At 42.3% G+C, this 25,637-nt stretch overlaps 1 protein-coding gene across 1 annotated transcript; it reads left to right on the top strand.

The window, feature by feature from the left end:
- Nucleotides 1-21,953: 21,953 nt before the first annotated feature.
- Tcf21 (transcription factor 21) lies at nucleotides 21,954-24,814 on the top strand. The gene is made up of 2 exons (XM_021174695.2): nucleotides 21,954-22,629; nucleotides 24,280-24,814. Exons 1-2 carry the CDS (start codon nucleotides 22,180-22,182, stop codon nucleotides 24,367-24,369), a joined length of 540 nt encoding a protein of 179 aa, XP_021030354.1. The 5' UTR covers nucleotides 21,954-22,179; the 3' UTR covers nucleotides 24,370-24,814.
- The last annotated feature ends 823 nt before the right edge of the window (nucleotides 24,815-25,637 follow it).

Here is a 25,637-nt window from a genome sequence, read left to right as displayed (position 1 = left end):
ACTGCCTTACTTAAAAAAAAAAGTTATAGAAACAAAAAAAAAAAAACTGGAAATCAATGGCTTTCTCAATTATGTCACAGAAGAACTTCCTAAGACATCAAGTTATTTGTCATATTCTCCTCATTTTGTTTTGTGTTTTGTATTTCTTTTATTTGCTTTGGGGTTTGTTTTTTTTTTTGTTGTTGTTGTTTTGTTTTGTTTTGTTTTTTGACAGTGTCTCACTTTATAACCCAGGCTGATCTGGAATTCATTTTGTAGCCCAGGCTGGCTTCGGACTCGTGGCAATCCTCCTGCTTCAAACTCCAGAGGATTGGGATTACAGGCATGTGTTGCCATGTCTGGCTTAGTTAACATTTTTTTAATGAACAAATACATTTTTCATTCATTTAAAATTTCACTTACTCCATAAGTTTGCACCTGCATTTGGATTCATGAAGTCATATAAGTTTAAAAGTGTTTCTGTCTACTTGGGCATCAAGAAACGATTATTTAAATTAATGAATATTCATAAGATGCGCTAATAGAGCACATCATTCTCCTGCATAAGTTTATTACTTACCCTTTCAAATGTTAAGGCAATATGAGGACGGGGTACTCAAGCTTGTTAAAGGTCTGCACACAGTTTCATGGAGATTGCATTAAGTTTATTAGCTAAGAAGTGACATCTTCAAAATATTGAGAGTTCAGAGTTGAGGGTGAGTGTGTTTTAAGTGAGACCCCATCCCCCACCCCACCCCAGTCTTTTAGATATTTCTCTGTGAAGTAGATACTGCACACGAGAAATTGTACCTCCGTGGAAGCTCTTGAAAACGTAACCGTGCACGTTGCAGACACAGTCTGTTCCAGATGAAGCAACAGCCGTGGTTTCTCCTTCAGGGAGACATAACAGGAGTTAAGTGAGAAGCTCCTTAAAGCACCTAAGACTCTGCTGGGCAGCACCAGCTCCTCCACAGCGCTGCTCTCCCTGGGACCCGAGCATTAAGGAGCTTGGGTCAATTGCCTTCTAGTTACTGTCCTGGGACCTTTCCTCTTTTGTCTTTACTTTATGGAAGAGTATTACTTGAATTAAGAACAATGTTACAGCTGAGCAGTGGTGGCGCACGCCTTTAATCCCAGCACTTGGGAGGCAGAGGTAGAAGGATTTTTGAGTTTGAGGCCAGCCTGGTCTACAGAGTGAGTTCCAGGACATCCAGGGCTACACAGAGAAACCCTGTCTCAAAAAAAAAATGTTACTTTTAACATCAATGTATCATATTTATCACTCTCTTATTCTTTCTGTACATTTTCAACTACTTCTCTTATAGGTCTTCTAGTTATGCAGATATGCAGTTTTATCATCTGAAAGTATAATTTCCTCCAATGATGATGTTTTATTTATTTATTTCTCTCTTGCTTAATTGCCTTGGTTAAGACTCCCAGAACCATATTATACTAGCAGAGCTAATATAGGCTTTGTCTCTGACTATAATGAGACAGTATATAAACAATCCAAAACTGTGAGCAATGAATTTTGACTACTTATGTGTTACCTCCTCTAGAGTCTTTTGTCATGGTTGCCCAAGCCAAAGGAAGCCAGCTAATCTAAATGCAGTAGAAGCAGAAGAGTGACTTGCATAAATTTGTGTTCAAAGATTAGTCTGGCTATATCATAAAAATGGAGAAAAGGGTAGAACTAAACCTCATTAAAGTCTGAATGAAAACAGCAGCTCCCACAGTAACGTTGGATGGAAAGATGGATGCCGTGGGATCAATTCCAAAGATGTTTAGGGAGTCGAGTCACAGAAGGGTTGATGGATTATCCTATACGGAAGATGAGACAGCTCACTAACCAGTCCTGGATTTCTGATTTTCTAATCTCTGCGATGGAATTGCTCCCAAAGAATGAAGTAAGCCTTCTCTGTCCTTGGCCTAGGCCCTCGGGCAAGTACATCAGGTTTTGAGATTCATGACCATATGGACACACCTAATTAGCTAGCATAGATATATTACACAAATAAGTGTCTACATATATTACAAAGACTCCAGACTATGTCCCTAACAATATCCTGAATCATTATAAAGAAGATATGAAAAAAAAATCTCTGAAAAAAACACCAGTTCGTTTGACAAAATAGTCTGTTTGGAAACGTCTCCATTAAGGACCAGATCGACCATGAGAGGTGATTAAAAGACTGTGTAAAGCAGGGGGAAGGGTCCATCAGAAAGAGCTGGACCCCATCAGCTTCTCCCTGCCTTTCCTAGATCACCGTGAACAAGGAATAGCTCCGAGAAGAGTGAGAAGAGCGAGCGCAATGGCTTATGTCTGTAAAGAGTCACAGTACTCTGCCTGGGAACTTTGTTCTAAGGGTTGAAAAAGACGCTGTGCCAAGCCTTCAGCCCCCTGCTGTTCTGTTGCCTTTTCCCTCTAAACCCGAGGGGACCTGGGCTGTCAACAAACAATTCACAAGGCCCTCCTGAAAGCAAGCCAGTCACTCTTCCCATCTGGGTGAAAATCACTTTGCAAGCCTTTTAAATAAAAATGGTGCTTTTTAGAGACTAGCACTGTAAAGGCAAATTTGTGATTTTATTAGCACTTAATATGCACTGAAGAAGTAATTGCTATAACAGACTATATTTTTACAAAATGATCACGTATGTTGAAGAAATATAAAACATTAATTTTATCAGATAAGCCTTTCGACTGAGTTAGCCTTTCTGCATGTGCTCCTTTTTTGAGCTTCCTTAAAGGTTCTGTATGTGAATCTCTGTTCACACACAGAACACAGCATTCCAGCTCTATAAAAACTGGGAAGGCCCACAAGTAGATCTAATTCTATTATACTAAAATCTTAAGTATCACTGGGTAGTGGTGGCACACACACTTGGGAGGCAGGGGCAGGCAGATCTCTATAAGTTCAAGACCCACCTGGTCTACAGAGCAAGTTCCAAGACAGCCGGGTCTACCCTATCTAGAAAGCACACACACACACACACACACACACACACACACACACACACACACACAAACCTTGAGTATCTAAAAATATCAGCTATTTTAATTGTCTTGATCTTGAAATTAGCATTTCAGTTGTTATTTATTAAAATACAGAAAGTCCATATGGTTTAAATAATCTTGATAGATAGTACAGAGATTTTCACAGTTACGGGACTTGACTAAGTACATAGAATAGAGATTCACAGCTCATAACTCACTAAAAATTCATGCAAGACAGAGCATAATGATTAACTTCTCTTGAAGCACTGGTTGCAGTTATACATCTAAACAATCAGAAAACTAGACATCTTACTTTAAGAACCGGACAGGCAGAAATAATGAAGAGGAGGAGGAAGAGGAGGAGGAGGAGGAAGAGATTGGGAAGAGAAAGGGAAAGAGGAAGAGGAAGAAGCATATAAGAATGCAAGCAGAGCGTATTGTGACAAGAGTTAGCACCTACTAATTAGCACATGCATGCTGACACGTGTGCGTGTGCACCTGTGTATGGCGTCTCATTTCATCTGTAAAACAACCACATGGCACTAGGCAAATTAATTCTAACTATGCTCCAGCTCCTGCAGCCAGAAGAAAACTTCCATCCAGTTGACTCCAAACCTAAGTGTTATCCTGCCTCTCCTATGTACCCATTTCTTTATAGTAAATTCTCCTGTTTCTCTCTAGGAAATTCAATGAAATAAAAGAGAGCCCTGAAGGGCTGGTTTAGACTGGCTATATTGGAGCCAACAAACACACTTCTTTTATTTGGAGCCCAGATTTAAATCTATAAAACTGCTTACAGCAGAGAAAGGTTATTTAAAGCATGTGTTAGTTAAAGGAAAGAAAGAAAATGTGAGTACAGCTTTCTCTTTTTGCATGGACAGACTGCCACCTCATAAGGTGTCATAACTAAAGCGCATCCTGCATCAGCCAGGAAACAGGTAGAAATGAAGAGGGAGCAAAGGATGCAAGTGATAAAGCCACAGGGTCATAAATTACCTGATTTGCGGAAGGTTGTAGTGAATACCTGCTAAATGAAAAGTGACCCCGGGGGCCAGAATATCAGACACCAGCTTTCAGAGGTATTGATAGCATGATTTTATACATACTTAAATTGTGCTTTTTATATTGATCATCGTGCTAGTTTTATATTTTAATTAAATACAAAGACTACTTATACTATAAATCAAAACCTGTAAGTTCACAAAGTTGCTTAAGTATGACAGTAATGATGTCAAATGTATTCAATGAAAGCTCCAACAAGCATGAGACGTATTTAAATGTTCCAAACAAATCCCACAAACCATAGTCGATTTGAACTTTCCACCACAGTCCCACAGATTAAAGTATATTTATACTTTGAATTTAAAATCATGACTTCATCACCCTTGTACGTATTTTCATTCCTTTAATAGTTATTCACATTCTGGACAGAAAATATGCACAATATTTAGCTGCCAAGTTCTGACTGCTGAGTGTACAGAAGCAAACCTTGGCACTCTGCTCCCCTGTCCGCTGGCCCTCAGCTGTTCTAGCTAAATCTGGGGGCATATGAGCATTGAGAAGACCCATGGCAGAGTTGGGTGTTCACTATTTCCATTTTAACTGTCCTGTATTTTCACATTAAAAACTCAAAGAAGAAAGATTACTTTTTCAGACTACCTGAGGTTCATCTGCGTTATTAGATAACTTATCCATATTTGGCACATAGTATCTGTTCACACCATCTGAAGTGACTTAAGCTCTGACCAAAAGGTGATCTGATGACTGGACCCTTTAGGGCTGGAGCTAAAACGGTGTTGCAGAATATGCCTGGCATGCACAGGCCGAGGGTTTCCTTCTAGCTTTGAAGAAAAGGAAAATGAGGAAGAGGAAGAAGAAGGGGAAGGAAAGGGGAAGGGAAGGGAAAGGGGAAGGGGAAGGGGAAGGGGAAGGGGAAGGGGAAGGGGAAGGGGAAGGGGAAGGAGGAGGAAGAGGAAGGAAGAGGAAGAAGGAGAAGGAGAAGGAGGAGAAGGAGAAGGAGAAGGAGAAGGAGAAGGAGAAGGAGAAGGAGAAGGAGAAGGAGAAGGAGAAGGAGAAGGAGAAGAAGAAGAAGAAGAAGAAGAAGAAGAAGAAGAAGAAGAAGAAGAAGAAGAAGAAGAAGAAGAAGAAGAAGAAGAAGAAAGAGGAGGAGGAGGAAGGAAGGAAAAGGAGAAGGAAAAGGAGAAGGGAGAAGGGAGAAGGGAGAAGGGAGAAGGGAGAAGGGAGAAGGGAGAAGGGAGAAGGGAGAAGGGAGAAGGGAGAAGGGAGAAGGGAGAAGGGAGAAGGGAGAAGGGAGAAGGGAGAAGGGAGAAGGGAGAAGGGAGAAGGGAGAAGGGAGAAGGGAGAAGGGAGAAGGGAGAAGGGAGAAGGGAGAAGGGAGAAGGGAGAAGGAGAAGAAGAAGAAGAAGAAGAAGAAGAAGAAGAAGAAGAAGAAGAAGAAGAAGAAGAAGAAGAAGAAGAAGAAGAAGAAGAAGAAGAAGAAGAAGAAGAAGAAGAAATGAAGAGTCCCTTTGGATGGGTAGATCTTGTTCACCATAGCGTTCTAAAGAATGTTATAGCCTTGACGAATCTGACGATTTCTGGTATCTTAAAACCTAATTGATTTTTCTATTTGATGATGACTGTTATTAATTAGATTTTACTTTATAGTATTGCATAACCACACTTTCATCATTTCAGGCCTGGACTGGTTTCAGAATCTGAAATGTCTGGCCCATTTCTTCCTTCTTGTTTGTAACTGGGCTTTTTTTTTTTTTTTTACCAGTGTCAACAGACACTGGTAGACCAGGAGCTACTATGAAAAAAAAAATAGAAAAATAAAGACCTTTCCTTTGAGCATGGTGCTTGTTAAGACATATTCCTATGGAAGTGTTCATAAGTGGATGAGCCCTCATTCCTGATCTCTAGAAACTAAATCTACAGTAGGAGCTAACTGTACAACTGTATGCACTCATGCATACATACATTTCAACACTCATGCAATTGAAAGTGGCTGACTGGCAGTGGTGCCACACACCTTTAATCCCAGCACTAGGGACACAGAGGCAGGTAGATCTCTGAGCCTGGTCTAACTGAGCGAGTTTCAGGACAGTTACACAGAGAGAACGCTGTCTTAGAAACAGAGCAAAACAATGTTTGTAGTCATTAACTGGGAAAACATGAAGAGCACAGCCTTGGGCAAGCCCTCACTACAGCTGTGTAAGGAGAACACACTTGAGAGTGCAGTGATCAATGACATCTTGAAGTCATCATTTTGTAATGTTGCAGGATGCACGCAAAGAAAAGAACTTAATTGATGTATCATTCTATGTAATAACAGGGGGGAAAGCTTTGAATAACTAAAAATGCTCATCAACAGGCAGTAGTTAAGTTATAGTGAAAAAAATCATAGAATATAATGAAACTCTCAAGATGAAGAGCACCTATTCAAGAGAACTTGCCCAGCAGGTCAGCACTAGCAGGAAGAAGAAAGAAAAAGAGGGAAAGAGAGTGGGGGGAAGCAAAGGGATACTAAGCCTTAATATATAAAATATCTACTACTTAGGTAAGTTTGAAATAAACTACATACAATTGCCATTTAAACTAGACACACACATATATATACATATTAATAAGAGATAACTGATAATGTTGTTATTGGTGATGATGATGAAGATAGATAAAGTTGATAGATATAGATGATAGATGTGGTTAATTGATAGATGATAGATGACAGATAAATGATAGACTAATATCAATAGGTAGATAGATAGATGATAGATAAATAGAAGATAGATAGATGACAGATAGACAGATGATAGACAAATTGATTGATAGATAAATAATAGAAGATAGATTGATGATAAATAGGTGATAGAAAATAGATAGATGATAGAAGATAGATAAATGATAGATAGATAGATAGATAGATAGATAGATAGATAGATAGATAGATAGATAGATGATAGACAGATAGATAGAAAATAGATACCAAAAAATGTTTTTGATGAACTTTAAGATGCACCACCACATGGCGAACAAAGACAGCACTGAGAGAAGAACTGAGTGGGGTGTCCATGAAGGAACACTTAGCAGCTCTGAGTTCACACAGAGCTGAACACGCAGAAGTCAAGACAGCAGAAAGAAGTCAGACAGTGGACTAATCAGTTAGGTGCTAAGCCTCTCTGCGTGAGCTTGTTGTGACTTAGGTTTTTTACCTATAAGCAAAAGCAATCCCCTTTACCCTTGGATCAGGTTGAGTTTCTGCCATTTGATGCAAACACCATCAAAACTTGCTTTTTGTTTGAAACTATATCTACAAATGTTACAGAAAATGCTTAAAAGTGAATTTCCATTCATCCAAAAAATTTCCTTTGGCTATTAATTTTAGTGTGGGACCTGCAGCTCTTATCAGCGCAGCTCACTAACCAACACTGAAATAACATTAAGCGGTTTGAATTTCACCTTCCCTCCTTTGCTTAATGAGTAGTGAAAAGTCTCAGAGGTGAAAGAGAAAAACTGCTGATGGTCAGCTCCCCAAAACTAATGCAGGTGTTGACTTCAACTGTTAATCTTTCTAGCATATTGTTGGAGCGAAAAGGTGAATTTTCTTGTTAAAGTTTTGAAATATTCACTACTATTAATTTTATGAATATAAATATTTCCACAATGATGTACAAGATGTTATTGGCTTTCTAAAACATATGGAGTTGAGCTGAGTTTGTTTCATCATTTTATATGAGATCACCATATAACTAACATTTTACCCACAATAATGAAATTTATACATTTATACATTATGAAGCATTGTGTGACAGTTAATTTTCATTGTCAAGTGGATTTAGAGTTGCTTAGAAGACACACCTCTGGGTATAACTGTGCAATAGAGACTTAACTGAGGAGAAAAGACCCATCCTCAATTTGAAAGATGTGGTAATATTGGCTGGGGTCCCGGGCTGAACAAAGTAGAAAAATGAGTGAGCTCCACCAAGCAGCCACATTGGAGCATCTCTAGTCCTAACTACAGATACAGCGTGGGCAGCCATTCCGTGCTCACTCATGCCCTGCTCCCCTGCTAGATGGGCTCAAACCAGAATAGACCTTTCCTTCCTTAAGTTATTTTGGTCTGGTATTTTGTCACAGCAAGAGATAACAACTAATGTGTGTAGCAATTTAAAACACCTAGAACTAGTCATTCAAAATAAAAACTACAACACCACAATACCAATGATTCTATGTCTGTGCACACACACACACACCCCTAATTACATTCCTCTACCTTGCCCCCAAGTTAAAAATAATCACACTTTGAACCTTGTGTTCCACAGTCCCTACACCTATGTCTCTATTCCTGTCATCACACGTGTATTCATCCTTAGGCGATCATACTACATGTGGTTTTCTATGGCGTAAATATTCACGTAACACCCCTATAATTCCATTGTGTTCAGTGATTTGCCCCTGTTGTTGGATGTTGGTATAGCCACATAATTTTCTCTGCTATCTAATACTAAGCTGTTATTTGTGTATCTTGTACTTCTCAAACCGCTGCTCTTTATGCCTATTTGACTCAGACTAACCGCTAACTTGGCAGCATCTAGATTCAGTAGGATGACAAATATCTGGGCACACTATGAAGAAGTGCCTAAATTAGACTAATTGACATGGGAGGAGCCCCCTAACTGTGGGTGGCACATTCCATAGGCTCAGCTGCCTCCAACTCCAGCCAGCCTTCCCCTCTCCCCACCCACCCTGTGACAGACTTCTCTCTCAACTTCTAACTAGAAAAAACCCTTTCTTCCCTCAGTTGCTTTTCTCAGGGAATTTTATCACAGAAACAAACAAACAAACAAGTAACTAGTACACCGTGGACTTAGCTGAACGTTGGCATTTAAGAGTGCATACATCGAATTATAGAGGTGTTAAGTGAATATTTAAGCCATAGAAAACCACATGTAGTATGATCTTACAGAGAACCCAAGTTTGTTCTCAGTGCCCATGTTGGACAGCTCATCACAGGTAACTCTAACTCTGGGGATGTGACATCCTCTTCTGGCCTCTGAATGTGACCGCACCCACACACACTTAACCCCACTCAGACGCATGCATTCACATAATTTAAATGTTTTAATCTTTAAAAATAAACAAGACTGAGCTAATGATCTTGTTTTGTGTTTTGTTTGTGTGTTTGTTTTCTCTCAGAAACTGATGGCAGCAAAATAAGGCTAGTGACTCCTGCAGCCTTCCTGGAACAAACTGGAGCGCTGTCTGCCTAAGAAGCTTAAATGGAGACTGTGCAATGACTTTCCACACACCACGGTTGTGCTCACCACAATTACAGAGAACAGTGCATTTGTCTTGCTTCTCTCTAAACCACTGAAATAGCATACAGTTGCTAAGATCAAACACAGGATGCTGACACTGGGCTGGGGGTACAGCTCAGTGTGTGTCACTCAGCAGTGAGGTATTTGTTTGTGTTGTAGTGTGTGTGTGTGTAAAATAACAATGGAAACTGAGGAAGAAAAGGTCATGAGTTTGAGAGAGGCTCGGGAAGGAGTTGAAGGGAGAAGGATAAGGGAGGTAGAAATTATACACAAAGAATAGTAATGTATGATATTCTCAAAAAATAAAAAATAAGTTATAAAAGAATAAAAAAAAAAAAAAAGCCCAAGGACCTGAGTTTAATTCCAGAATCCACATGGAAGACAATGAGCTGATTCTCACAAGCTGTCTTGTGATCCCTGCATGCACACTTTCACACACACACACTCAGAGAGAGATAGATTAATAAATAGATAAATAAATAAGCAAAAGTAAAAGGGGCTTTTAAATGTTGGCTAGTGGGTGAGTCTGGGCTCCCATATTGTGCCAAGCAGCTCATTAAAAATTATAGTCTCCATCAAATTAAGAGGAATAAAACATTAATGTAACCCAAAATATCAGTGAACCTCTAAAACATGTGAAGTGAAAGGATGAAGGTCACGTCCTTTATGACTACCTACTTTAAAATTTATATAACATACACCGCACATTGTGTGCCACACAGACAAGTCTATAGACACAGCCTGAACAGCAATAGCCTGGCACCAGAAACAGGAGCAAGAATAAGGCGTGAACAAAAACAAGAGGCAACGTTGGATTGCAGTGACCTTGGTTACACGGGGATAGAAATTTACTAAAATTAAATTAGACTAACGCTAAGTCTGGCTCATTTATTTTTTTTCATTTTTATTAATACCCACCATGGACTTTTTTTTTTCTCCAACTGGCCTGGTACTTTCACACTTGTCATGTAGACCAGGCTGACCTTAAACTCACAGAGATCGACATGACTCTGCTACCCAAGTACTGGGAGTAAAAACCTTTTGACTCTACTTTTGGAAGTGGAAAAAACACAACAACTTGAAACCTGTTTGCAGTGACCGCAAGGACTCAGGGCTTTTTTAAGGAACCAGCCACTGGAAGTCTAACTATGCTCCAGTGAGCATTGGGAGGGGTGGAGGGCCAGAAGGAAGGGTGGGAGGATGGTTGGGTCTGGGAGGACTGGAAAGGGAGCATGATAGGGGTGGGTGCATGATATGAGATTCCCAAAGAATCAATTAAAATATATTGAGGGAAGAAAAGACAGAATTGCTTCCTCGAGGGGTCTGACAGACAACACCAGGCCACATGGGAACAGAGATGCTGAGGAACACTGAGTCATAGAGGAGCTTATGTCAGGATGAGGGGGATTACAGGAAACACCTCACACTTTATTTTTCTTCCTGGCACCCAGCAGAGGTTTCAGGAATTTAGTGGACAGGTCAAAAGCTACTTGCACTATAGCATCTCCTTCCCCATGGTCAGCACATGGGTCTTACCTGCTCTTCTGGAACTCCTCTTCCTTCTGTCAAAGGCACTTGCAATTTTTTTTCAGAAGTCTGCAACTATCAGTCAAGTTTGGTTGGCAAAGACATAGATGATAACTGAAGAAAATCATTGTGGATGTCTTCAAAGCTGAGGATTAAGAATGATTTGGACAGATCAATCTCCCTCCTTGGGGTATAATTTTAGATGAAAGAGATCATTTTTATGACAATATGACCCAGACTTAATGCTAAACTCTCAGAAAAATAAATATAAAATGTTTCAACATCGTTTGAAAATTTACAGTGACATTAATGTAACAAAAGAAACATAAACCATTTAAGCCGTTTCTCCCCCTCCCCCAAAACACTAGTGTGCCTATCATCTGTATATTCTTGAAGAAAACTGTCAAGGATTATCCTAGTAAAGAAAGTTCATCTAATGGCTTTGGCTGTGCAGAAGCAATGTAAGTGAAATTCATTGATAAATCTCACATTCACAGAAACAATTACTCACAAACCAAGACATAATCAACCTCAACTTCATCCTATGAAGTTTGGTGGTGACCAACTGTGTGGTGCTGTCTAACAAACAACCTCACACTATCCTTTCTTATATTTTATTTTAAAATGCTGCTCTTAAAAAAAAAGACACCAGTTACTGGTTTTAAAAATTGTGAGTATCCTAGGAAAGATAATGAATGCTTTATTGCTGAATGTATTTTCATAGATAAAAGACAAAGAAGAAGCTTAGAGATAGCATTCTTCTTTCAGGGGGTCCCACGTGGTGTGGGGGGACTGCATTTTCAGTACCTAAGACCAAAGCCTTCTGTGATGTGAGTTATTGATGCCCATCAGTAGAGAACATATGAGCTGAAGAGACATACCATATTTGTACTGTCTTTTAAAGTTTCTCCAACTTCAAGAGAGTATATCCTCACCCTTATGTATATAGTTAGAAGAAATGACACAATTTGAAAAGGCCCTAAAGGGGGACAAGAAAAACCTACACAGCTGTCTGTCTAGTCAGGAGTCACTGTGGTGTTCTCTGTCTGATCAGGAGTCACTGTGGTGCTCTGCAAGAAAAGGATTTGCAGTCCATTTTTAAAAACTTAGATTCTGCTAACCTGCATAATTTATGGGAAGTTTCTAGGGACTATCTCCTACTAGTTAAAAAGTGTCTTCAGGTTTTGGTTTCTGTCTAGGTCTCAGTTTCACAAGAACGTATGTACCCAAAGGCTTGCCTTGTACTCTCTGTGTGCCTTGAACTTCTGACCCTTCTGCCTCTACCTCCCCAGTGAAACCACAGCCTCCACATCTAGTGTCATGCAATTCTGCTAAGCCAGTCCAGGTTTTGTATGCACTGAACAAAGTACTCTACCAACTGAGCTATGTCCTAAGCCCTCTCTGAGATTTTGATTTGCTGCTATGGCTGAGTCTTTGAGTCTATGTATAATCTTACCACTAGTAGAAATAAACAAAGATGAGAACCCTTTCAGATGATGACCATAGTAACAGCTGCCATCACAATCACCAATATCATAACTGTTGACTACATGTTAGGCATGAACCATAATTAACACCACAGAATCCATTCTGTAGTCACCACACTGAGGAGGAAGGGACAGGGATCCATCCAGTTAAAAGATTTGTCCATATTCAAGTTCACACAGCTAGATAAGTATGCATACAGGATCTGGGCACTGTCCCTTGTCACTCAGCTCAGGAGTGTTATACTGAGACAGACTAATGTAAGAGATAAATAAAAAGAACAAAGATCGTGGTTCTATTCATGCCTTTGATGTTTTAGAATGTGGTGGTGGTGGGGGGGGGGTGACGTTCACCTTCCCCACTCAACCTTTACCTCAGCTTTCTGATCAAATTCCTTTGAGAAGCCTTAGACTCTTCCCATACAAACTTTTGTGCCATGGTCATCTTTGCAGTTAGGCTAAAAGAGAAATGAACTTACTTAGCAATATGAAGAGAAGTTTAGCATCTGCATAACATTCTAGCTTAAAATAAAACTAACTTTATCTAACATGTCAGAGTGACCAACTCAACAGCCCCCGGCCATCAGTCAACTGTGTTTGTCTATGGAGAAACCCCTCAACACTTGTTGGCATATTTTATGACCAAATTGATCTAACCCATGTCTGTTTCCATGTAGGGCATGTATGATGCTCTCAAATGTTCTTCTGATAAAGAATTCCTAAACTCTTCCACTAATAATTCTTGAAAGCTCTTAGCTAGAGGATGGCCCTACTCTCTCTTTGCAAATTTCAGGAATGGAATCCGAGGGACCCTCCTCATCGTAGACCAAGGTTCTGGATGTACAGTTCTTCATCACAAAAATTTCTCACAAAACCTGAGGTCTGTTGCTATTGTTTTGTTATCAATGGCATAAAAGCTACAGAAAAGTCATAATCTTATCTTGATATTTAATTGGCTGTAAGTTAGAAACAGGAAGAATCATTTCAGGAGTTAAAATTTCTAATGGAAATTAGACTACATTCCTAGAGCTAGTTTGCTGAAGTCTTGACTTCTAATCTCACTGTATTTGGAGGAAGATTTTAGAAAGTAATTAGGTTGAAAATGAGGTTCATAAGGGTGTGTCCTTCCCATTGGCCTGGTGGTCTTCTGTAAGGAAGACCTCATATATGTCTTCCTATATCTTTCTGTCCCTCAGTGTATCCATTCAGGGGAAAGATAATTAAGAGAACACATTACACAAGTGACCATCTGAAAGTCAGAGAGAGGGCCATGACCAGAACAAACCATGCTGGTAGTCTGATCTTGCACTTCCAGACTGCAGAATTATGAGAAAATAAAATCTTCATTTTTGTACTCAACCTGGTCTTACTAAAACAATAAACTTCTATCAAACTTTGGAAACATATTAGAAAAAAATTTCAAAGAAGTTTCACCTATCTTATCTTGTAGTATACCTGATATATAAGTATACTGCTATTAAGTTAAACAGTAATGTGAAAAGGTTTGGTTAATGCCAATGGCCTTTAGTAAAACTACTCAATAACTTACACATTTGTATTGACCTACCCTCAGAAACTGACTTTATAAAGCTGTTTCTTCTGAGGCAGGTAAGGCAGGGATAACAAACAGCCTTTGGGAAAGCTTGCACAGGAGAGTGCTCTCAGGCTTGTAGCTGAAGGTGAGTTATTAAAGCTCACTCAACTGGTTCTGAGCTCCAGAGACGAGCCAAATGCCCTAGAACTCAACAGAGCACTGAGTTTAGGCCACAATTCCTGGTGGCTGACCTGGAAACTTGCAATCAAGCCATAAGATCCTTGTCAGCCTGAAAAGTCACTCAGGGAGTGGGGGTCCCATACAGGATCTCAAAAGGGGTCAGGTTAAAATGGTAGGGGGTGTTCCAGGCTCAGAACAGGGCCAGGGGAAGGAGCTCCACCTAGTTAGCTCCAGTTTCCAAGGACAATTTAGTCAAGGTCTCTTATAGGGTTCTGTTCATTCTCTCTACTTGCCCTGAGCTCTGGGGACAGTACACAAAATGGAGTGTCCCATTAGTCCCCAGTATCTCTCCCAATCCTTGACTTACCCTAGAGACAAAAGCAGGACCATTGTCTGATCCAATTACCTTGGGCATTCTGAACCTCAGGAAAATTTCCTCTGATATCTTCTTGGCTATCACAGTAGCTGTTTCCTGCTTAGTGGGAAAAGCCCCAACCCATCCAGAGAAAGTATCCACAAACACTAGAAGGTATTTATAGCCATATTTTCCTGGTTTAACTTCTGTAAAATTGACTTACCAATATACTCCAAGCCGTTCTCTCCCAGGTCTTTTGCCCTGTTTTCTCTGGGCCACATAAGCATTCACTTGCTGGCATACCTTACACTGTTCTACTGTACCAGGCTAAAACTCTGAGGTCTATTACATATACCTTAGATCCCTTGACTGCTTGCATGACCTTATCCCCTAAATAAGTCCATTTATGCATTTGGCCAAGTCTTTTGCTTGCTTTATGGGGAGTGTAGTTTTTCCTTCTTGTATGCACCATTGTCCTTCCTTCTCTAGGTAATAGTTGATAGGGTGGCTAGCAATCTGAGTCCTTTCTTCTTCTGTATATTTTAAGTGAGGCCATCCCTTAGTCCAGTCTCATTCCCCAGCGAGTTTCTCTTGCAGGCCCATAACCAGGATAGGCTCCTGCATAGCCACTTCTCGAGATCTGCCTGGTCATTGCCTCGGGCCACCGAGTCTCTTCCCTTCTGATGCAAAGTACATTTTTGAGACAGTTATTTCTTAGCTTGTTTCTTACACCCTTTCTCTAGAAGTGCCTGGGGAGTGATGAGTCTAAGCTTAACTTAGCACAGAAGTGACACTTCCGGAGTGTGATGGAGTTGAGAATTAAAATATTTTATGTTCTGCAACACCTACCTGTTCATTCATTCTTTGATTTACTAACCCTTATTAAGCATGTGTCAGGTTCAGAGGCCCTGCTTTAGGCTCTGAGTACTCAAATAAACCAGAAACACCAACCCTCTGCACTTGTGACATACTTGATATAGTTGGGGAACAGGGAGAAAAAGAGACAGAAAAACAAAGCAAAATTTAAAAATTTTTTGTAGGACATCACTAAGTTCAACTGGGGCCTCAACAATCACAGTGGCTGTTAAAACCAGGCTCTGGCATTTGGCCAGGTAGCATCTGCCTTGAATGGTGGCCACACCTATACACTGAATTTACCCTCTGGGTGTTCCTGATGCCCTATCAGCCATACGTTTCACTCATTTTCACCCAATGGAATAAGCCAGAAGTGACCTGTGGCTTCCAAGGCTATCTGAAAGCTACTGACCCCCACTTGGGTCTTCTGAAAACCTGACTGAAGGGAGCCATCTGACAAGACATCAGCCCCTGGTACTGCCCAGTAGACAGGCTGAGAGAATGAGAAGCAAGCCATGCCCTCATTCTTCTGTCCACTCAGATCAAGCCTGCAGGAGTACATGAAGAACTTGCTTTGGCATTCATCCTTAGCCTACTGGATCCTTCAAATGACTCCAGCCCCACATGACTCGGGCTACCTTAGTGTGTCAGGCCCCAGGAGAGAAGTACAAACCTGAGCCCTGTCTCCACACAATAGCAAGAGAAGTAAGAGCAGCTTACATCATTGATCCAGGAAGTGGCCCATGAACAGATCTCTAGAAGATGAAGCCAGTGAACTAGGTGTTTCATGTCTCTGTACTCCCTTGTTCTCATCCAGGACTTTCAAATCTTACAAAGTTGTGATGAGAGCTAGAGGAGGGAATCCAGAAAGTTCTACAGTAGTGCCTGGTGTGTAGCAGCAAGTTAGCAAGCATTAGCTGCCATCCTTTATTGTTAATGAGTGAAATGGAAGGGTGGGCAGGCCAGTGAGATTGCTCTGTGGGTAAAGATGTTTACTGTACAAGACTGAAGACCTGAGTTCTAAGGCTGGAACCCAAGCTAAAAAGGCTAGAAAGAGCAAGCACCACAAAGTTCTCTTCTGACCTCCATATATACACCAAGCACCAAGGTGTGAAAACACACATACACACAATGTACCACATCAGAGTACTGAAGAAAAATGAATGTTGGGACCGGTTTTGGTAGCTTGTGCTATAATCTTATAGCTTGGAAGTCTGAAGCAGATTCATTATAATGACATGAAAGCCACCCTATCGTGCATAGCAAGTTCCAGGCTAGCCTGGGCTACACAGTTGAATCTTGTCTCGGGACGGCGGGGCGGGAGGTAGGGGGAAGATGATGAATTTTAAAATGTCCCTGATTTTCACTCAGGGGAGTTCTTTTATAGACAATAGCCCTTGAGATTTATCCTAAAATAAAGACTCAGTCATACAGAGAGCCAGGCAAAAAACACTCAGACAGACAAAGGTCACAAAGTAGACACTGACATGGCCAGTATGATACCCAGTGAGGGAAGAAAAGTAAAAAGTCATGCCAACCATACACACACTAACCCACACACACCCACATGCATGCACACACACACACACACACACACACATGCATGCACACACACACACACACAAAGGGATTTGGGTTACATGTCAGACACAGTAGGCAGCTTTGAGAGACGTTAATCAGTAGAGTGGCTTGAGTCTCTCTGCTGGAAATGGATTTGAAAGGACAAGAACAGAAAAAAAAAAAAAAAGAGAGACGGGAAGAGACTGAGAGACTGCAGGGACTGGGGAGAATGCTTGGTGCTTCAGGGCACTGTTCCTGCAGAGGACCTGGGTTCAGTTCCCACCGCCTGCATGTTGACTCACAACCATACTTTACTCCAGTTCTGGGTATATAGCCCCTCTGCAAGGTGGCATGGTTTTGTGGATGGGTGACAAGGCAAATCAGGAGACAGACTTGGTGTCCTTGACATTTCATGGAAGTAGAATTTTTGAACATGTGAAGTTTCTATGGCTCTGGGCTAGTCCAACACAAGCCATACATTACTGTATGTGTCTATTTAAAATGTGATAGTACGGGGCTGGAGAGATGGCTCAGCAGTTAAGAACACTGACTACTCTTCCAGAGAGGATCCAAATTCAATTGCCAGTGCCCACATGGCAGCTCACAGCTGTCTATAATTCCAGTTTCAGGGGATCTAACACTCTCATACACATGTACATGCAGGCCAAACTCCATGCACGTAAAGTAAAAATAAATTATTTTTTTAAAATGTGGTGGAACCTGGAAATATTCTGTTCTCCCAAAGTCAAGATTCACTATCTCAAAACTTTCCAGCTCGTCCTAGAGCCCAACTCCACCCTCTCTTCTTCAAGGTTTGGAAGCACCTGTCTCAGGCCACCTCCTCCTAACCTGACAAGAAGGATCCCATCCACAAGTCAACCCATTCCTTCTTATGCCCATCAAACATTTGTATTTAATCTACAAGGACTTTAGAGGTATCTTCTGTATAATCCATGAGCTTTCATTGTCAGGAAAACAAAAATTTACTCTCAGGCTTTGTTATAAGATTCAGGGCAAGTAGCACCATTAGGAGGTGTGGCCTTGTTGGGCATAGGGTTTAAGACCCTCACCCTAGCTGCCTGCAAGCCAGTCTTCTCCAGTCTTCTACTAGCAGCCTTCAGATGAAGATGTAGAACTCTCAGCTCCTCCTGCACCATGCCTGCCTGGATGCTGCCATGTTCCTGCCTTGATGATAATGGACTGAACCTCTGAACCTGTAAGCCATCCCCAATTAAATGTTACTCTTATTTTTTAAAAATGCAGGACAATAATCACAGTCCACTTTTCTACGACTTCGTTGTGACCCGGAAGAGCCTCTGGGATACATATTTAATAAATATTTCATTTCCTGTAGTAGCTTTTTTGTTTAGTAATGACCAAAAAACAAGAGTTGAAAGAATGAAAGCAAAATGCCCTGCGTGATACTTAGCTTGGAAGTTATTCTACAGTTTCCCCGTTCTTTCCTAACATTCAGCAGATGTAAAAAAAAATTATTTTAGTATTAGAAAACAGGATATTATCTAACTGTGTAAAGTGTTTCCTCCAAATGTCTGGTTTCCATTCAGTTGTTGCTCCTAGAATAAACCCAGACCTTCAACTGCATGCATGGACTGGGCTGTCTTCAACTCTACGTTATGAGCTCAGTGTGGTGGTGCAGGCCTGTGATCCCAGTGCTCCAGGGGCAGAGGCGGGAAGCAGAATACATAGCCTGGGAAGCACTGGGTGTTCCAGGCCAGTCTGAGCTGCACAGAGACCCACGGGAGTGGCAGAAGGACCCCCTACATACGAATCATACAGAATATGAAACGTGCGGCCCGAGACTAACACTTAGATCCAAAGAACCACAAAGAATCTTCCTTTAGTTATTATAATTGCCATTTGTCAACCATAAATCTTAGTGCTGTGGCAACCCATCTCCATAGGGTTTGTGGATGATAGATTGGGTGGCTACAGGATCCCTGCTAGCTCTGAACTAAGAGTGAAAGAAAAGGACAAACACTTCAATTTAAACGAAGACTTCCCCCATGCCCCAGAACGTAAGGTTATGGCATAGAATTCAGTTCAAAAGAAGCCTGAGATGTTTTCCTTCCCATAAAAACGGGAAGCAAACCATCTACATGCAACAGAATCAAGTATGAACTTCCTGAGAGCGCGCCCATGGATAAAGCAGGAGTGAAGTTCAAGGACACATTCCTCCTCTAATCTTCTTTTTACAACTTCTGCAGATAAATTTTCCTTAGCACTAAAATCTCTCAGAGACAGCCTTCCTAGTGAGACAGTTTGTTAGAGGTACAGAATAAACTGGCCAGATGCCTACATGAGCTGTGGTTTAAAAACAAGGTAAGAATGGATCTACCTGCTGTGTTCAAACCTTGAACCTTCTGTTTACAGCAGCGAAGTGACCATGTTCAAAGCAATCCTCCAGTTGTTGTAAGGGTTAATTAGCTTCCTCAAAGTGCTTTTCTTCTCACAGAATATAGTTTATATTTGGGGGGAATTTGGCAGAGCTTAAGTTACAGCCTAGCTGATCTGCTCAGTGGAATCCAGCCATCGTTCACTTCCCCATCCATCTGTCCCTCTGTGTTTATTAGCAGAGATAGATACAAAATTCAAGCAGGGGGGAAAAAAAGAAGTATTATTAATTTCCTTTCTTCAGAATTTGGCATCAAGATAACTAACTGGCAGCCCTCTGCACATCCTATCCCCAAACTGGTGGTCATTTCTTGCAAAAATTCAGACTCTCTCTCAAGCCTCATTATCAACCCACTACTCCTTCCCAGCCTGAGTATATCACCAGGAGATAAATGGACAAGAGACTTAATTATTGCTTACATTGCTATAAAGAAAAATTAATTGCAGTCATAAAAACTTGGTTATGATAAAAGACTAGCTATGCTCCCCTCCAGAAACTGTTAGTTTTAAGTTTCCAACACTGAAAAACAAAACAAAACAAAACAGAAGAGACAGCAGCAGTCTTCAGAGGAATGTGTGCATTTCTGTGGCCGTCTCTGTCACACACACCCAAAAGAGGGAAAGGACAAAGGGGAAGGAAGATAAAAATTGCCACAGCTTAGCAATCTGGTATGTAATAATGCCCCAATCAATAGTCTTTATCACCACCTCATTAGGAGACTTGTGGCCACTTTGCAGATGTCTCAGTTCTCTCTCTCTCTCTCTCTCTCTCTCTCTCTCTCTCTCTCTCTCTCTCTCTCTCTCTCCCCACAAAGCCACAAAATGCTGGCCCATTCTCATATAGCTCTTCAGTCTAAAAGTTAGGAGCTGGAGCTTTCGGGTCCTACTGAAACTGAGAAAAGAGATGGCTGTGCAACCCAAGGAAGGTTGGTTTGGAAATCTGCAGGAACCAGTGAGCAGGCTTGGTGGGTGTTCTCTCAAAGCTGTCTGTGTTGTAGCACTGGCTCACGTGTGCATGCAGACAAAGGCAACTTCAACTTGATATTTCTGTCATCCCTGCTGTGGGAAGAGTCCTTTCCTGGTTTATAACATCAATCACTCTTGCAATAAATCTTGGGAGTGGATGCGGTCATTTAAATCTCCACCTGCACAAACAACAGAAAATAAGAGCTCATAAATCTCCACGCTGGTGATTAGCAAATTTTGGGTCCTCAAGAAAGATATTATGGGGGCGGGGAGAGGGTTCACTAATTCATTAATAGAGACTGATTTGCTGACAATCTGTTTAGTTTACAGCATAGGGGGAAAGCAAACAGATCTCTGCTAACAAAACAAAATCTTAGAGGTTAGTGAATTCCCAGCTGAGCCCGGATTAGAGACCCATATCTAAGTGTAACAGAGGGGTTTGGACTCAGAGTCAGCCTCTGAAGAGTTACTCTTAGCTCCTGCCACCAATCCTCAGTGTCTAATTGTAAGGCTACAAAATCTGACTGGTTTTTTGTTTTTTTTTTTTCATGAGGGAAAAAAAACAAAAACCATCTCATCTCCTGGTTTCTTGGCACACCCTTCATTCAGTCCCTGGGTTCCTGTTCCCTTTGCTTTTCTTCTTACCTCCCAGAAGACTGCCAGTCCCTGAGAAAGACAGTCCCAACTGGAATGAAGGATGGGAAAGGTTCTTTCTCCAAAGCCATGAGTCCTGTTTTGTGTTTTATTAGGCCAGCTCTCTCTCTATGAGGAACCCTAGTAGCCCAGAGGATGGGAGAAGAGAAAGCAAGCACAAGAAGAAAGGTGTCAGGCAAAGAGAGGCCTCCAGGAGCCACAGAGTCTTTAAGACAGGAGAGAAGAAGTGAGTTGCATCTCACTGGAAAGATTCTCAGCTCGCAAAATATGTTCCACAAATCCATATAACCTCTCTCATCGCCTACCCATTCCCAGTCAACTGCATGTGTGGTGTGTGTGTGTGTGTGTGTGTGTACGTGTGTTCCTTAGTCAAGTGTGTTCCTATGCACTAGCAGTTCCCTGATACCTTCAACAAGACTGGATGGTAATGGATTTTCTTTTTCTTATTTTCCCTCCCTCCCTCCTTCCTTCTCTCCTCCTTCCTCTCTCCCTTCCTTCTCTCCGGTAATTTCTTTCTACCACTTCTTTTCCCAATTTACCTCAGGTAAATTTTAAACAGTAAAACGCATCTGGAAAAAAAAATCGTCCCAGCGATCAGCATTTTCCTTTCAAACATTTGGTTTGGTAAAATAAGCCTCTTCTCGTCCCGACAGACAGACAGGACCTGTGACTGCTGTGTTAGCCAGTGAGCGGTAACGCAGTCTTGGTAAAGCCCTGTGGTCTTAGCCGGTATTAACTAGGGGCTGCGGGGTTTTGATTGTTATTTCTTGGGAGAAAGAGTGACTGTGAGATGTTTTAGGGGGAAAGGCCACTTAGAGCAAAGGATCTGGCCCTTTCTCTGAGTTCTCAGAACAATCAGTTGAGATTCCCTCAAAGGAAAGGGGCCTTAGGAGATGAGCAAGGGTTCTAAGTAGGGCTTACTCCTTGACTTGGGAGGAAGAAGGAATCCGGTACAGGCATGTTGCAATCGGTTGCTGGAAACCAGGTCTGAGCTTGAAGTCTCCTGTGCTTGTGAAAGGGGTCTGGGAAGTCTGTTGGGCCTAGCAGGCCCCTCCCCTGGGCTGCATGGATCCGCCTCTCTATTCCCCAGATAAATTCCTAGTGTCCACCAAATTCCTCGGCGCTCTTTCACTCTCCGTTAAGGCCAGGACTCCAGTGGTGGGGAGATAGAGCACTGGTTTCCCTGTCGCGGGATCCCTTGTGGTCGTTTTCAGGACTCTGTAAAGGGGAAGCTGGGGGACGGGACTGCCAGATCCCACCTCAAACCCAACACACGAAGTGGCAGCTCCTTACTTTTGAGACCCTTTCGTTTCCGTTTCAGCGTCTCTCTCTTCCTCCCTCCCTCCACCTCTCTAAACATGTCCACTGGCTCCCTCAGCGATGTAGAAGACCTTCAAGAGGTGGAGATGCTGGACTGTGACTCCCTGAAAATGGACTCCAACAAGGAGTTTGGAACTTCCAACGAGAGCACCGAGGAGGGCTCCAACTGCGAGAACGGGTCTCCACAGAAGGGTCGCGGTGGCCTTGGCAAGAGGAGGAAGGCGCCCACTAAGAAAAGCCCGCTGAGCGGGGTCAGCCAGGAGGGCAAGCAGGTCCAGCGCAACGCAGCCAATGCTCGTGAGCGGGCCCGCATGCGGGTGCTGAGCAAGGCCTTCTCCAGGCTCAAGACCACCCTGCCCTGGGTGCCCCCGGACACCAAGCTCTCCAAGCTGGACACTCTCAGGCTGGCGTCCAGCTACATCGCTCACTTAAGGCAGATCCTGGCCAACGACAAGTACGAGAATGGTTACATTCACCCAGTCAACCTGGTGAGTCCTCCCGCGCCTCTGGTTGGGCCTGGGGACCCGGGGCGAGAGCGTGACACCTTAAATCGCTGCCCTAGCATCTTGGGAACCTCCGCGCGGGCTCCACGCAGCGCCCTGGCTCTCTGCACCAAGCGCTGCGAGCCCGCGAGTGATTTGTGCTAGGGTTTGACGTGGCACCCCATTAAGGGATTTCCGAGGGTATTTAGTTGGCAAAGACCAGGGATCCCCGCGCAGGGTGCCATTTCCTCTGTCGTGAAACTGAGCAGACACTGGGCACCCAGAAGACCTATCTTACTTTGTCTCTTTTGGCTAAGAGCAAACTTGAGTTCCCCCTCCGATTCTTATAAACACCTAGGTCAGTTCTTTCCCCTGGTATATTTAGGACTATTAAATGCAGACATATTTATGTTCTTCCGCCTCCATAACTGTCTATGCCAATCCCCCCAGCTACTTAAATATTCTGTGCTTGGCTAAGTAGATTACCATTTTAAATCCCAGAAATTCCAGCCACTGTCAATGCAATCAGTAAATCCGCTCAGGTCCTAGTGTACTGGACAAAATAACAGCCATGGGTCCCACCAGTCACAATGAATGAGCCTAATTTTTGAAAAGCAAGTGCTGGTTACTGAACCGACTTTCTCAGAGGTATTTTACTGTTTAAGGTTGTTTTTAACTTCCTCTTTCGTTTCATTTCATTTTAAAACGTGCAGGCTCCAAAGAAAACCACCACCTTTCGAGGACTTTTGTTTACATATGATAAGGATTAGATATCCCTCTGGCCAGCACTTACAAAGAGGCTTGAATTGTATTCTCACTCAGCTTGTCTCAGGAATTGGGGGAGGGGATGCTAAAACACTTTTCGCCAGGAAAAATATTTTCCTTCCAAATAACAAGGTTTGGTTTTTGTTGTTGTTGTTGTTGTTGTTATTGTTGTTGTAGTGATGGGTAGTGTTTTTTTTTACAATCTAAAACTAGAATGAGATTATCAATTAGAACATTTATAATTGCTGCTACCTTCATCTTTAAATATATTAAAAAAAAAAAACTTGAATGTGCTTTTTTTATAACAGTCCAGAGAAAGGAAGAAGAAAGAAAGGGAAGAGACAGTTTTGCTTTCTAGCTAGTAGGAGGATCTCAAATAAAATGTGCCTGTGTCTTTTATAAGTGCACACCCCCTTCGGGGGTTACTACTAACTTAAAATTGTGGCCATAGCTAGGATTACACTGGGAGATAAATGGAAGTCAATAAAGGCCAGGATGCTAGACCAGAGCCTCCACAGACCTGCAGTTGAGTAGTTAGGGCCAGGGTCCTCCCACCCACCCTGCTAGGACTCCTGGAACATCTGCCTCAGAGCTGAGTCTGGGCTTGTTTTGGGGTTCCAGTTAGAACTCAGGAGACCTGTTTTGCCCTTGTTCCAAAAGTCCACCAACCACCTCCACCTCCACCACCACCTCCACCACCCACCCCCACCTCCACCTCCACCTCTACCTCCACCTCCACCACCACCACCACCTGGGGCTGCTTGCTTTACCCTGCCTGGCATTAATAAAACACCTAGGAAGTGACAGACCCATGGCCTCTCTGGTCCTAGCCTGCCTGCGTGGCCGCCTCCCCACGACTACTCACCCTCTCCACCCTTTTCTCTCTTCCAGACGTGGCCCTTTATGGTGGCCGGCAAACCAGAGAATGACCTGAAGGAAGTGGTGACCGCCAACCGCTTGTGTGGAACCACAGCATCCTGACCTTGGAGGTGCGAGTCTGGGAACCGTGAGCTCTGGGGGCAGTGGGCCGGCGAGGGTGACGACCCCTGCCCTTCCCTCCCTGCCTCTGCTGGTGCCTTGCATCGCTCCTCTCCCTATCCCACCCCGCAAGAACACTTACCTGCGACGAGGAGATTCGTTTCCAAACCAAAGGAGACCAACTGTACTTACCGATTCCCATCTATTTAACTTGATTAACTTCTACCATGAATGACTGCGAGCCTGGCTGGTCCAAGTGCAATATGTAATTATATATATTATATATAAATAGATAATAAGAGCCTATCAATGTGTATCTTTTGTACAATATGTTGTAAAATGTAGATCATAGAATAGCTGACTTTGACAGTCACATTTATAAAATAAGTCACTCGAAGAAATATATTTTTTTCAAACAGGTTTTGCTACTTCCGAAAATAAATCTTTCTTTATATTGAAAAAAAAAGCCTGGACATTGGTGTGATTTCTTTTTTAAAATTTTGTGAAGAACATTGGAATCCATGGGGACATTTCATGATTAAAAAGTAGTTATTTTAACATTTAGCCCAAGCTCCTAGAAAAAGATTAGCTCTGATTCCAACTAGGAAAAGACAAGTCATGTTTCCTACTGAAAACTTGAAGAGTCCATCCCAGTTATTTTAAGCTCACTAAAGATACTATAACTGTAAATAGAGAATAAACAGGATTACAGTTATCCAGTCACACAGACCCGAGGACAACGAAGAAAAAGAAAATTTCACTCTGCACTGTTTTACAGTGTGCTTGTTCTGAGGATCCTGATAGTAAACTAGGAGAGATTTATAACTTTCCGTGTGTTTCTGTGATTTTAAAAACAAAACCAAACGCTGCTTGCAATCCAGTGAAGAAGAGATTGAAGCTCTCATGTGAATTTCAAATGCAGCAAGATACTTTGTTTGTTACTGACTGGTAATTAATTAATTGCAACAGTAAACGTTCTTGCCTGCTTTTCGGGTGCGGTTACCCCTTGCGTTAAGCTCCCGCCAAGATTTCCCGCGGGCCGGGTCGTAACTTAAACATCTTCCAGACTGAGGAACAGCACATAGGGGAAGATTAAGTTGAGATAAACAGAGAGGCTAGGCAGAGGAGCCTGGGACCCTGCTGCCTCTGCCCCAGCGCAGCCCGCCGCGGCAATGTGCCAGATGCCACCGCGGCTGTTTAATGTTCGGGGTTATGACCGCAGTGTTTACAAGACGCCCTCGGTTATTTATACTGTTATCCCTCTTAGAGGC

The sequence above is a fragment of the Mus caroli genome, unplaced genomic scaffold, assembly GCF_978045245.1.
Source record: "Mus caroli unplaced genomic scaffold, Mus_caroli_1 scaffold_9, whole genome shotgun sequence".
Classification (NCBI taxonomy): domain Eukaryota; kingdom Metazoa; phylum Chordata; class Mammalia; order Rodentia; family Muridae; genus Mus; species Mus caroli.
The sequence above is the reverse complement of the archived record's forward strand: the minus strand, read 5'-3'. Positions and strand labels throughout refer to the sequence as shown.